Below are 14,438 nucleotides of genomic sequence, written 5' to 3'. Positions count from 1 at the left end.
GTTATTTGTTGTTGGCTGTTGGTCACTGATAGCTGACCCCGTCACGACGTTGATGCAGAGTGAGTCTGTGATGAGGAAGCGATGATGGGCGGAGTAAGGAGACCAGGGGGAGAATGGGGAACAAGGTCCCGATCAATCTAAGTCTTTGTTCAGTCGACCATGCATGCACAAAGATATTTGCCAGCTTCAGAGATCAATCGATGAAATCGATAGGCACCACTGAGAGCCTTTCGGTATATATGCACAGCTCAATATCAGTTGTTTCTCTGTAAATCTTTGAACCATAAAACGATATGTTGTTATAATTGAAGACGTTTTTAGTCAGCTACTTGATACAGGACACAACATGCCAGTACATTAGAAATATAGGCGCTGGCGTATTGACTTTGTTCTGTTTGGCATAGAAACAGACATGCTATCAGTTCTGTCACAATTTAAGAGGATCTTGTAATGATAACCTTTATGAAATTATATTTGGTAAATTTTACAAAATATGACAGTTGTTTCATTTGATAATGGTCTAGCTGGAGTCGATGAGACTTATTCGGTGGCATCATGATCCCATTCTTCGGCTTCCCTTTAAAGTACGCCATATGTAAAACATCATACGCATCACAGAGACGTCAGTATAATGTTAACAGTTGAATATTTGTTGTGTACCTAGTACGGATCTGAAAAAAAGAAAAGAAGTGTGTGTATGCAGGGACATATTGTGATATAATTGGTTGATTGGTATCCTTAACATATTGTAACATAACTGTTTGATTGGCATTCTTAACATATTGTAACATAACTGTTTCATTGGCATCCTAAACATATTGTAACATAACTGTTTGATTAACATCCTAAACATATTGTAATAAAATTATCTGATGGGAATTCTAAACATATTGTAATATAACTGTTTAATGGGAATTCTAAACATACTGTTATATACATACATACGTACATACATGCATATGTTGAACATCAGAAGCATCACAGAGACGTCAGTATAATGTTAACAGTTGAATATTTGTTGTGTACCTACGAATCTGAAAAGAAACAGGAAATGTGTGGATGCAGGGACATATTGTGGTATAACTGTTTTATTGGCATCCTTAACATTTTGCAATAAAATTATTTGATGGGAATTCTAAACATATTGTAATATAACTGTTTGAATGGCATCCCAAACATATTGTAATAAAATTATTTGATTGTCATTCTGAACATATTGTAATATAACCGTTTGAATGGCATCCTAAACATATTGTAATATAACTGTTTGATTAGCTACCTAACATATTGTAATAAAACTATTTGATGGGAATTCTAAACATATTGTAATATAACTGTTTGATGGAAATTCTTAACATACTGTTTTTACACACACACACACACACACACACACACACACACACACACACACACACACACACACACACACACACACACACACACACACACACACACACACCTAATACATTGTAATATATCTGCAAGCTTCATTACCTGAAGATACAAGACTACAATCATGTAACAAATAAAAATATGTGTTCTCATAGACTAGCACATTTTCCAATGTCTAGTATAAACGAAAACACCGGTATTCCGTCACAGTTTACGGCTTGTATAATTCAGGTGAAATAAGGTAAACATAGTTCCCCATAGTGGTACGCTTGCCCCCTACTGTTACAATACACCCCCTAAGTGTAGCATAGTTAGGTATGGCATTTTATAGTCACGATATGGCTGAAATAATGCCGATGTGACTTTAAATATTAAGTAACTCTCACACAAGTGTAGCACCATGATCTCTTTGTGACGGACCCATCACAAGCAGTAGGGCGGAGTAGGTACCAATGAGAACGGGACATCTTAAAAACATCGTCTACACTATACACGTCCAGAGAACAGTTCCCAAGGATTGTTTCTTAGAAAGGCGGTGGGGATTGATTCTGGTATGTGGTCCAAATTTCCTTTTCTTTCAATGACTTTCTTCCGATCAATTTCCCTTTATTACTTCCAAATATGAGATTGTCAGCAATGCTTTCACCAGAGCATTTCCTTCACTAGCATCGCGACCAATGGAGTAGCCAGTACTCTTCAATAGTGAGCGATCATAGGTCTGTATTTACTTTACGCTGAGATCAATCCCTTCTCGCGGGCCGTGACATCCATGTTACGCACAACTTCATGTTTCGTACTGGTAATTGCCGAGATTACAAGTAATCCCTACCCTCATACAAACTAAAAACCGTTACATTCACGTAAGTGACAAAGGGTAATATTATTTTCTGATATTTGACTCAAATTGGGTTTCGGCCTGATTAAAGCTTCATGCGTTCTCAAATGAATTGGATTCCTGACATTTGGTCTGGGGATACTTTAAATTTTTTTTTGCAACATGCCCCCAATTACGTGGGTGCAGCTGAGGTAAAAGCCATTGTTGCGTTATATTTTTTTCTAGATTCCTACTGCTATTTGGCCGGGACAAAAAGTCATTGTTCATCTGGCTTCAACAGACCATTTTTACAAGGTATTGTTAACGTCCAAGAGTAAGGCCTCCTGGAGTGACGACGGATTTTATTCGGTATTGATTGCGTTTTATGTTCGAAAACGCGCTGAAGTAAGTGGCCATGCAATTTTAAAAAAATGAAAACTATTGATAATCTATATGTATCCAATATTCGCTTAAAAGAATGTAGTCCCACTTCATGTGGGTATATGGGATTGCTAAAAAATGAATCCATTTACCGGAACGAAACTGTGGAACGAGCTGTAGTAAATTGTTCAGGATATATTTTCCAATTACAGATTCAGCGCTGTTACATTTTCCTTTAGGTTCTTTTCAATTTAGTTTTTGAACCATACAATGAGAAAACATGAAAAGTGTTTTACCTCGTTTCTATAAGTACTGACTATATATGTAGCTAGGATACGAGGAGAGACGGGTAGCCCAGTTGTGAAAGCATCGAACGCCCAGGTTCTATTCTATTCTATTCCTTACATGGCAACATACTCCATTGTACAATTTTCACCACTGTAAATTTGTAACTTCGTGCCTAACAAGCGCTAAAGATACAACCTCACGCTAGGAATGTATTAATGCCATTGTCTTAATATGGGACCCTTGTTAATGAGAATCTTGTTATTCTGGATAATTGCATTTGGATTGGTATGTTCAATCTTCATCAATTTTGTAATGTGATCTGTTTTAGTTCGAACGACCCCAGACGAAAAGCCATTGTTGCTTAAACAAATATTTATTTTTGACCGCTTCAGTTCAGTCTGTCACGACTAATTGTAGTCTATGGTTGTAACCCCGACAAGATATCTTTCTTTAGCACTTTGTACCATACCACGTTGAAAATATCACAACGTATGTTTTTTTACCCAGAATCTTACTACATAATATCCTGAATCAAAAGCGTTTTTGAATCGACCAGTAAATGGTCTGTCATTATGCATTTACCCTTGAGAAAAGTTACGTGTTTCATCTATTTATGTCTCGGGCGAGACACATCAGGGACCAAAGTACTTCTTAGTACAATCCACAGAGTACTGCCCAGTTCTGCATTTAACCTTTGTAATATGTCATACCAAATGGATGCAAGAGCCATTGAGTACAGCCTAAGAGGCGTCAGTATGAGGTCGACAGTTTGATATGTTATTCTCTGGTTGTGGGGATAAAACAATATGGTAACACTGATACCAGGCTCCGGCTTTGATGTGTAATTGAAGCCTCTGCTTGATAAAGGCGTAATGCGAAACAGCGCATCTCCCAGGACCAAATGTGGAGTCAGATGTATTTGTGAGAAAGGAAAATGTGTGTGTAGCCGCACGGAAGTACTTTATTCAAAGCGCTGGCGGTACATAATATGGGGACTTCTTTCCAAGAGGTTTCTGATTTGTTAAACCATTATCAGGACGTCACGCTGTTGTTGTTCAAGTTGATTCTGAACCAGGACTTTAATGGCCATTCTAAAGGTCCATTTTAAACAAGTAAAACTTTAGGTCATTTTGCAAATTTATTGAGAAAACATATCAACAATAACGAGGTATAGTTCGTCTCGATGATTCTACCTCTGGAATCAACATTGTACAGTTATTTCTCCAGTATGTGTTTACTTTCAATGTAACAAGTATAACTTGCCTTGGATTTGGAAAAAAAGAATCTGTTCCCGAAAATTCAGGAAAAATAATTTGTCCTCAGAATTAGTAAAAAGTATCGTTCTATGTGTATACTGGATGTCCTGAAAATAATGTGTTGTGGGTAAAAGATGTGTCTGACTCTTTCAAAGGAAAAACCCATCGCATGTCTCAAAGCGCTGCCTGGAAATATAATTCTGACAAACAACAGTATCACTGAATCGCAATACATTTTGTGATAAAAGAAACAAAACTGTTATCATTCAATCAGTTCTTAATTGAAAATCTTTTTTGAAATGACATGTTTGTAGTCTCTGTAATAGACACTGACAGGCTCATCAGTCTCTCTCCTCCAGTGCGTTAAGAAGCTATCCATAGTCATTTGATGACGACAGCGGTAGATTGATACATCGCTGGAGAGAGCCCAGATGCTCGTGATGTAACGTCAACCAGTTGAGACTGTGTGCTCCAAGTGTTCTATCATACACACGCTGTGTCATCTTAGGTGCATTCAAGAAGACAATGATGCACCGGGTTGTACACACTCATTACTCATGTACAAATGTTAAGCTTGTATTGATGCCTTGGTGACTGTCATATTTGCACTGCTGCCTCGGTGGCTCTATGGTTTTTATTGCTGCTTTGGTGGATTTGTTGTTTGTGCTGGTGCCTTGGAGGCTGTGTTTGTATTCTTACCTTGTTGGGTGATATAGTTGCATTGCTGCCTTGTTGGCTGATATATTTGCATTGCTGCCTTGTTGACTGATATATTTACATTGCTGTCTTGGTGGGTGTCTTGTTTGTGTTGGTACCTTTGTGACTGTGTTGTTTTCATTGCTTCCTTGTTGCCTGATATATTTACATTGCTGTCTTGTTGGCTGATATATTTACATTGCTGTCTTGTTGACTGATGTATTTGCATTGATGCCTTGTTGACTGATATATTTGCATTGGTGCCTTGGTGGCTGTCTTGTTTGTGTTGGTGCCTTTGTGACTGTGTTGTTTTCATTGCTTCCTTGTTGCCTGATATATTTGCATTGATGCCTTGGTGGGTGTCTTGTTTGTGTTGGTGCCTTGGTGGCTGTGTTGTTTGCGTTGCTGCCTTTTTGACTGACATGTTTGCATTGCTGCCTCGGTGTCTGTCTTGTTTGTGTTGGCGCCTTTGTGACTGTGTTGTTGGCATTGTTGCCTTGGTTGCTGTCTTGTGTGCATACCTGCCTCGTTGACTGATATATTTGCATTGCTGCCTTGGTGACTGTGTTGTTGCCATTGTTGAGTTGGTGGCTGTGTTGTTGCCTTGGTGGCTGTCTTATTTGTGTTGGTGCCCTGATGGCTCTGTTGTATGCCTTGGTAACTGATATATTGGCATTTCTGCTTTGTTTCGATCAACTCGTTCATCAGGATGCTCTCTATTTGGATTAATACTGAGATATACATACACATGATTGATGGATGTAGATATATTGGCAGAAATCTGGTAGATAAGAAATGCAAACAACATTTTGAGGTGATATGTCCCGACTACTTGGAACGGCGGTAGTTTAAATCAACGCAGTGGATCCATTCAGGCATTCTAAAGCTTACTAATTATTTGTATCAGCTGCATTGATCAAGATACAACCATGTTGCATCTTATGCAATAAAACTGAACGTCAAGTGTTGAAGATTTAAACTATATATATAAGACCTCGCGATCGTGTGATGACCTCTGGGTAATGATGCAAATCTAAAATTCGGAGATATCTAAATCAGTCTTTTAAATCCATTTGGATCTCGTGCTATTTTAGACCAGCTTCGATTCATTTTTATTGAAATAGTGCTCCGAGGGATGCTGATTAAATAAAATGGTTAAATCTGAGTCACTACTTTCAGGAAACTTTATTGATTTCTTTAATACTGTGTAATTTACACTCACGGTCGAGACAATATCGTATATGCTATAACAGCACTAGAACCAGTATCATATCAGTCAGAATGAGGTGTGGCTGGATACTGTTTTGTTAACAACTGTTAACAGACGTCAAACATCTTCAACTGAACTTGAATCCTGGGGAGGGATTGACACGACAGATTAAAGGGAGATTAGTGCTGTCTCGTTTGATCAATGTATACGACAACTATAAACCCATCACCACATCTCCCCTTCTCCCGAATCTCCAAAACAACACCGATTATATTTAGATTGCAGTCCCATCAACGTCGTCAATCGGGTCCTTTAGGACTCGTCATCTCTGATCCTGTTTCCAGAGCCTCTGACCAGATCAACGTGACCAATAATATGTTCTCCACGGACCAATACTCTTTGATTTCATTTCAGATGGAAGATTCTGACTGGACCATCACGTTACAGGGTCTATTGGTGACGTCGGGAGGACAAGACAATATTAGATCATGGACTGAAGTGATGTAGATTTGGCCACATCATATCCTCCATAAGATGCGGATGGTGTAGAATATACGTATTTCTTCGGCATGATTCGTGCCTTTAGACGAGATGAAGCCTTTTGTAGCGATGCATGATGATGGAAAAAGGAGGTAGCTGTCAGTAGAGAACGCCACTATGGTGCTCTTTGGGATGCTGGTGGTCGTTGTAGGTGCTGTGCAGTCTTCTGCAATGAAAGGTAAGAGACATGCTGAGCCCCGTTTCACAAAGCGGTTGTAACGCTACGGCTGCCATAAGACTATGTAAAACTATGGGAGTTATGACAGTCTTAGTGTTACGATCACTTTGTGAAACGGGGCCATGGAACTTGTTTGAGAAATAATATCTGTTCTACCACTACTTTAAAATGAGATGTTTTTCTCGGATTTGAGGACCGAAATATGTTTTTTGTTTCTACATGGCATATTTTTGTCATGACATCCACCATGTCCAGGCAATGCAGTTATTTTCGGGAATAAATTAGTTTCTTCAGTAATCGTTCGAAGTCGTCCATTGGACACGAATAGTTACCAACGTATTTTCAGCGGGTCGACATTGAACCGTTACCTTAGGATGCCCTGTTCTTACAACGGTTTCCATATATTTAGACGACTCAGTGTTTAAGGAAGAGAATTTATGGATGTCAGCTTCTTTATTATAAGGAACACAACGTTTCCGAGTATATGCTTACTCCGCCATCAGGTGAATGAATGATATGAGGCAGGGAGCATATATATGTATTTGTAAGAACAACAAAAGTAACAACATAACAAAAGGTGGAAACTTAACAAGGGAAGCCAAAAGATAATTGGCGCTGATAGGCGATTAGCAATAGACAATGGCCAACACTTTACAGTCATATCATGCAATCACTTGATGAAGGAGTAAGCATATACTCCGAAACGTTGTGCTCCTCATAATAAAGAAGTTGACATCCATAAATTCTCTTCCTTATGTGTATCACTTCTAAATGCCTTTCAAAGGCTCAATGTTTGATAAGGATACTCCATTTATTGATGATTACACCAAACAAAATGTGAGGTGCCATTTGTAAACTGCTGCACCTCCGATACCCGTGGACTGAAAGCTGTCTGTCCACAAATAATGCCATGAGAGGTTTCGACCCTATTTTCAATATGGCCGCCATGACCATAAGTCAGCCATCTTGGTATCCAGGTTGTACATCCAGCTGATCAGCAAAATCGAAATTAAGTAATAATAAGTCATATGGTCCGTATTAACGTTTGCTTTTAAAAAGTTTTTGAAAGCTTTACTTAGGCCTTGGATGTTGTAACCTTGACCAAACAACTTCTGAGCAAGAGTTGTATGACGCTTTGCTAAACGCTGAGTCCACTGAACGATTCCAACTATATCATGAGTATGTGTGTTTTTATCACAATCAAATAGTGATGATGTTCGCGAAAAGGTGAGCGTACCCTGCCCACCGGTGACACCTGTCACAAACACATGCAAGGGGAAGTCAGTTGTTCACTTGGAGAAACACAGCAACATAGTGTACAAGTCAAACTGAGGAATTACATCAGACATCTTTGTCACTGATGCGTCAAATTTGGAAATGTCCTCCATATGTCTACGATAAAACGTTTAGAATAGAATAGGTAGCCTAGTGGTAAGAGTGTTCACACACGTCGAAAATCCGGGTTCGATTCCCTACATGCAATGTGTAAAGTCCATTTCTGGTATTCTTCACTTTGATACTGCTGCAATATTGCAATGGCACATACTGACGCAAGGGCAAGTAATCTGTTCACCTGAAAACACACTGGAACGGATGGTACAAATCAAAATTATGAATTGGATCGGACACCATTTTGGTCACTGTTGTGTCAAAAATGTCCTTCACATAGCTACCATAAAACTTTTTGAAATCTTTACTGAATGCCGTAACCCTGTCAAACAGCTTTTAAGCAAGAGTTGTATGGCGCTCTTTGAAATAGTCGCAGAAAGGGCATGCTCGATTGTACCTCACAAGTTGGGAAATGTAGACCCCAAAGGCTGGGGCTGCTGGAATATTGCTTGACATAGAGGGAACGTTGACATTAGGAAAGTTGAATCATCCCTCTTGTCATATAAACTAGTCATTAGACCTTTCGTCACTCTTACGCTGTATGCATAGATCTAAATATGAAACAAATGAGGCGGTTTCTACTTCAGATGGGTAAATACATAGATCTAAATATGAAACAATCGAGGCGGTTTCTACTTCATATGGGTAAATACATAGATCAAAATATGAAACAAACGAGGCGGTTTCTACTTCAGATGGGTAAATAAGTGGGAGGGAATTTGCTATTTGACCATTACTGAACGATATCAGATGATCCATACACCAGAAGCTTATGTTAAACTTCTTGGCCATAACACATACCTGATACAACGACGATGCATTAACCTTAATTTACATTTCACTTTAGAAACTCTAAACTGTGAGTTATATCATGGAAAGCTGATCTTTCCTATTTTCTACTTTTGCTCGAAACCACAGTTGAAGTTTCTTCAAATCGTTTCCATCGATGTTATGTGTGGTTTCCACGGCAACGATATTGAAAAACACTATATGAGGTCGTTAATCAGCCATTACTGGAGATAATGTCATGATATGGGGCGTGTAGCTAGTGTGCAGTGGGGCCTAACATGCACGTTCCTTTTTAACCTTCCGAACAACCTCAGGAGATTAATAATACAGCCGAATACATCAATGTTACATTTCCGAATCCTACTCTGGCTATGAATAACCATCATGTCTACATGTGTAAGCTTCTCTCAGCAGCATCCCTAGAAGAGGATTGTCAGTAGATAGGTGCAAAGATTTCAAAGAGCATTATACTAACTTTATTCAAAAGTTGTTTGATGAAAGTTACAGAATTCAAGGCGTCAGTAAAGGTTTCAAAACGTTTCATGGTAGACATGTGGAGGACAATTCCAAATTTGACGAATCAGTGATAAATAGTATGTCCTGTGCAATTCTATATTTTAACTTGAACCATATGTACCTATGTTTTTAAGGTGAAACCTTGACTAGCCTTTACATGTGTTTGTGATATACCACCGGTTGGTGGGATATGCTAACCTCTTCGCGAACACCTGGTATTCGATAGTGATGCATAGACGCATGCCTACGATATAGTCGGAATAACACAATGGACGCTTCAATTTTTTCTTAGATTTTTCTATTATTTTTTATTTGTTGCTTTTATTAACAACACATGTACCACCTCCCTGGGCCCTGCAGCATAATCCAGTAAATGGTCGTTCAACCTCCTTTGATATACCACAAATCTATCGTCCAATGCCTAGTGTATTCTTAGCATTGAACCCACGCTGTGCACCAATCCTTAATTCAATAATGCAATCTGCATTCATAATGCAGGGACGGACTACATGCGTCGTGGTGGCTCATTACCATCCTTATCTTGTCTCGTAAAATGGTTTTTTTTTCTCACACGAGTCTATAGAAGCATGTTCCTACTACCTAAGACCTAAGTCAGCCTCATCACAAACGCACGGTTCTAGAAATGGATAGCGGCAAGGGTGGCCTTCGGGCATTTAGTGATGGTACCAGGTATCCGGGAACAGGTGAGCGTATGCTGGCCCATCGGGGGCACTCGTCACAAACAAATGCAAACGCAAGTCAGTTGTTCACCTCAGACACACGGCTACATATGGCACAAGTCAAAAAAGGGAATTGCACCCGACTGCTGATCAGCAAAATCAAAATAAAGTAATAATAAGTCATATGGTCCGTATTCACCTTTGTTTTTAAACAGTTTTTAAAAGCTTTTCTCAGGCCTTGGATGTTGTAACCTTGACCAAACAACTTCTGAGCAAGAGTTCATGAAGCTTTGCTAAACGCAGAGTCCACTGAACGATTCCAACTATATCATGAGTATGTGTGTATTTATCACAATCAAATAGTGATGATGTTCGCGAAAAGGTGAGCGTACCCTGCCCACCGGTGACACCTTTCACAAACACATGCAAGGGAAAGTCAGTTGTTCACTTGGAGAAACACAGCAACATATGGTACAAGTCAAACTGAGGAATTACATCAGACATCTTTGTCACTGATGCGTCAAATTTGGAAATGTCCTCCACATGTCTACGATAAAACGTTTAGAATAGAATAGGTAGCCTAGTGGTAAGAGTATTCGCTAACGTCGAAAATCCGGGTTCGATACCCTACATGCAATGTGTGAAGTCCATTTCTGGTATTCTCCACTTTGATACTACTGCAATATATCATTGCATATCATGAACATATGATTTTGAATAACAATCAAATAGGGATGATACCAGGTGTTCGCAAAAAGGTCAGCGTACCCCGCCCCCCCCCCCCCCCCCCCGTGGCACCCGTCACAAACACATGCTTAGGTCATAGTCGGAATCGTACGACAAATTCTACTTTAAGTAGAGATTTCTTTTAATTATGGAAAGGGTTTTTGATTTCACTGGTAATCTGGTGTCAATGTGTGACGTGTTTTCTTCGTTCCAGACATCAAACCGCCCTATGACTGTCACCCGTTCTACTACACAATCCCGGAGTGTATTGACCACCCTGACGGATATGGGTGCGAGTGCGGCCCTGGCTTCCACTGGAATACATACATGTGCATGTGTGAGTACTGGCAATGCCATCTCGTTATAACGGACATGGCTAACTCGAATATCGGGTGGGACAGGGTGATTGCGTGTCATTGTACTAAGGCGGCATGGAGCGCTCATGATATCAGCCACACGAGCACTTATTTCATAAAGGGAGAAATCTAGAATTCCTAACCAATTTCCTTGGCAGCAAATTATGCAAAATCGAGACATTGTTCAAAATTGTGACGTTTTAAAGCTCTTATTATCTTACATTAAGAGGTATTTTAAAACTGCATTCAATTGGGCATTGCATTACTGAGCAGCTGAACCTATTCTTCTTAATGGTTCTGTTATTATTGGGGGGCACGGGTGGCCCAGTCGTCTAAGGCGCCGCGATTCGCTGTGCACGTCAGAAACCTATGATTGTGGGTTCGAATCCAGGTTCACCCCGATTATGTTTCTAGGTTTGTCAGCACCATACCCGTGCTCGTGGGTTTCACCGAATTTGTAAACGTCTAAGACCTACATCACTTCGGGCTCTACTCCCACATTAAGCTAACACGCCGTGATATAACTGGAATACTGTTAAAAGCAGCGTTAAACCCAACTCACTCACTCACCCTGTTATTAATGAAATAAAAGTAATCTTTGCTGAGACACACAATTTAAAATAACTATAATAACAGTTATTCTAATTATTCTAAATTAGGAATTTTAACTGACACTTCCGGCCTCATGTCCAAATAAATCACTGCTATAATTTAGTAACCGTCGTGATACAGCTGTTACATTGCTGACTGGGACATAAACAACGTTCAATCAGCTGACATACATCCTCTTGTTAACACAACTTTCCCTTAAAGGGGATACGGTCCTTTGGAAACAATACACTATAAACCACATTTGATGGCAATACATTTCCATTACGATACCCAACCGTCTCTCCTTACGCTAAAATACCATTTGCATTTCGATGGAAATCCATCTACGTGTTATATCTATTCTTGTCCTTATTAAATTGTCACGGTTAGATTTTCTTGCCAAACCTGTGTTTTATTGATAGGGAATGCAATGAATGTGTCCCCTTAACATTCTCATTACAACGTTACCGGGGCCCGTGTACACTGGTAATGCATTGGCAAATGGAATACGACCCTTAAGTGCCAAACATCTCCGGACCCAGCTTAAGTCTTCTTTGGTAAATATCTTTCAGATCTATAGGTCTACAGACAACAAAGGAATCTGACAGTGAAGAACTGCATGTCTTGGGATGCTGTAGCGCTAACAACCTCCTCGCATTGTGCAATGCCCCCCTGTCACGCCTAGTAGCCTTTACTCTTGTTCAAAGGTTTCCATTCTTGCTGTTGCGGAAGCTGGGCCAGACGGCATGCATTAGGATGCTAAAATTACCACAACCCTCTACGTTTTATCAGCTATCTGTGTCGAGTGATGGGTTGAGGTTCTAAGAGGTATCGCCACCTCTTACTAACGATTTCATGTCACCCCTGTTTTTTATCGTCACCATGAGTGCACTTTCATGATTTACTCAAGTATCGTTTCGTTTTTGCAGCCTCTGCAATCGATTCCAGATTTGAATATAAGGCTCAAACCCCAGCCAGATACACCCTGCTACTTGGAAAAGCTTTTCCAAAATTAGACGACTTTACCATTGCTTTTTGGATGAACGTAAGCGACCCACTTCATCCGGGAACTATTCTGTCATACAAACATGGCAAAACGGAGAATCTTCTGCGCATGATGAGCGGTCCGACGTTGCGATTTGAAATCTGGGGTCAGCTGGAAGATACGGAGATAACACTTCAACCACATGAGTGGTACCACATCATGTGGACCTGGACTTCAAAGAGTAGGTATTTTCAGCATATGTTAATTGAATAAGTACTTTTTTGATTGTTATAATATTACATTCACAAAGTGCGTCTGTGTCGAACCCGACTTGAGATGTGAATACCAACAATCTAAGTCGTCACTTCAGCGCAGATCAATTTTGGTACAGTATTACCGGTTGGAAACTTGGACTCTTATACTCAGTGGACTTATGTGATATTTCAATGGAAACTTTTAGAACAAATCCGAGGTAAAAATTAAAAGGTCGTTTTTAGTATTCCATGCAGCTATACTCAATACACAATTACAATTTGAAGCACTGAAAGACACTGCCGAGCAAAATAATATACACTTAAGAATTGGGTTTGATGAAAAGAATTGCAAACGTTAGCAAACTGGTACTAGGCCCAAAGAAGCGGTTTACACACTGCACACCTAAGGTCCAAAACACAACTATAATACACGTATCAAACATGGGTGTATACTTTATTTGCCATATCCAGTGGCGAACAAGCCCGCATTCGCTGCCCGTAGGCATAGCACCCTTATACCGGGCGTTCGAATCTATAAGCATGGGGGTATCTGGCCATTCGCAACATCGCTCTGTACAAGCCCCTCAACACAACACATTCTCAATGACCCTGTGTTCCATGAGGGGCGCACGGGTGGCCCAGTCGTCTAAGGTGCCGCGATTCGCTGTGCAGAGTTGAGTCCCTTGGGCACGCCAGAAACCTATGATTGTGGGTTCGATTCCAGGTTCGCCCCGATTATGTTTCCAGGTTTGTCAGCACTATACCCGTGCTCGTGAGTTTCTCCGAAGTGGTAAACGTCGGAGACCTGCATGACTTCGGGCTTTCCTCTCACATTAATCTGAAACGCCGTGATATAACTGGAATACTGTTAAAAGCGGCGTTAAACCCAACTCACTCACTCACTGTGTTCCATGAAGACTGCTGTGTTTCTTGTTATGTGTTTAGTGTCCCTTTGCATCTCGAGGATTGTTTGAAGGCTGTTTGCAAGACGTAACACCTACCATTTGAAACCAATATCATAGTGGATCGTTGCGTATTCACTTTGATCTTGAACAAACACCACTCCTGACCTAGATGTAAGATCAAACACAGAAAGGTCTGGTAAAAAAAGCTTCGATCTCGGATAGAACTCGGTCATCAGTTTTATATACTTATAACCCTTTTTCATGATTCTATATTTGTAGATAATAATATACGCTTTCACCATAAACAACCGGGCAAAAGAAAGTATACACCAATGTTATATGGTAGCTAATTATAAAACTAGAAATGGTTATTCGGTGGTGACGTATTTGAAACATGTCTCATAGTTGTGTTTTGGACCTTAGGTTTGCGCTAATTATAAAACAAGAAATGGTTATTCGATGGTGACGTATTTAAAGCACGTCTCATAGTTG

At 40.0% G+C, this 14,438-nt stretch overlaps 1 protein-coding gene across 1 annotated transcript in view; it reads left to right on the top strand.

Annotated features, from left to right (window-relative positions):
• The window catches only part of LOC124137231 (cadherin EGF LAG seven-pass G-type receptor 1-like), a 137,861-nt gene that overhangs the window by 44,295 nt on the left and 79,128 nt on the right, over positions 1-14,438 (top strand). The window contains exons 2-4 of the mRNA XM_046503448.2: positions 6,452-6,755; positions 11,070-11,192; positions 12,732-13,028. Coding sequence (XP_046359404.1) covers positions 6,695-6,755; positions 11,070-11,192; positions 12,732-13,028 — 481 coding nt within the window. The 5' untranslated portion in view covers positions 6,452-6,694. The remainder of the gene's footprint in view (positions 1-6,451; positions 6,756-11,069; positions 11,193-12,731; positions 13,029-14,438) is intronic.

This window comes from Haliotis rufescens, unplaced genomic scaffold (genome assembly GCF_023055435.1).
Source record: "Haliotis rufescens isolate VD_foot unplaced genomic scaffold, xgHalRufe1.0.p SCAF_11, whole genome shotgun sequence".
Classification (NCBI taxonomy): domain Eukaryota; kingdom Metazoa; phylum Mollusca; class Gastropoda; order Lepetellida; family Haliotidae; genus Haliotis; species Haliotis rufescens.
Note: the sequence above shows the minus strand (reverse complement) of the source record. Positions and strands in the feature narration are given on the sequence as shown.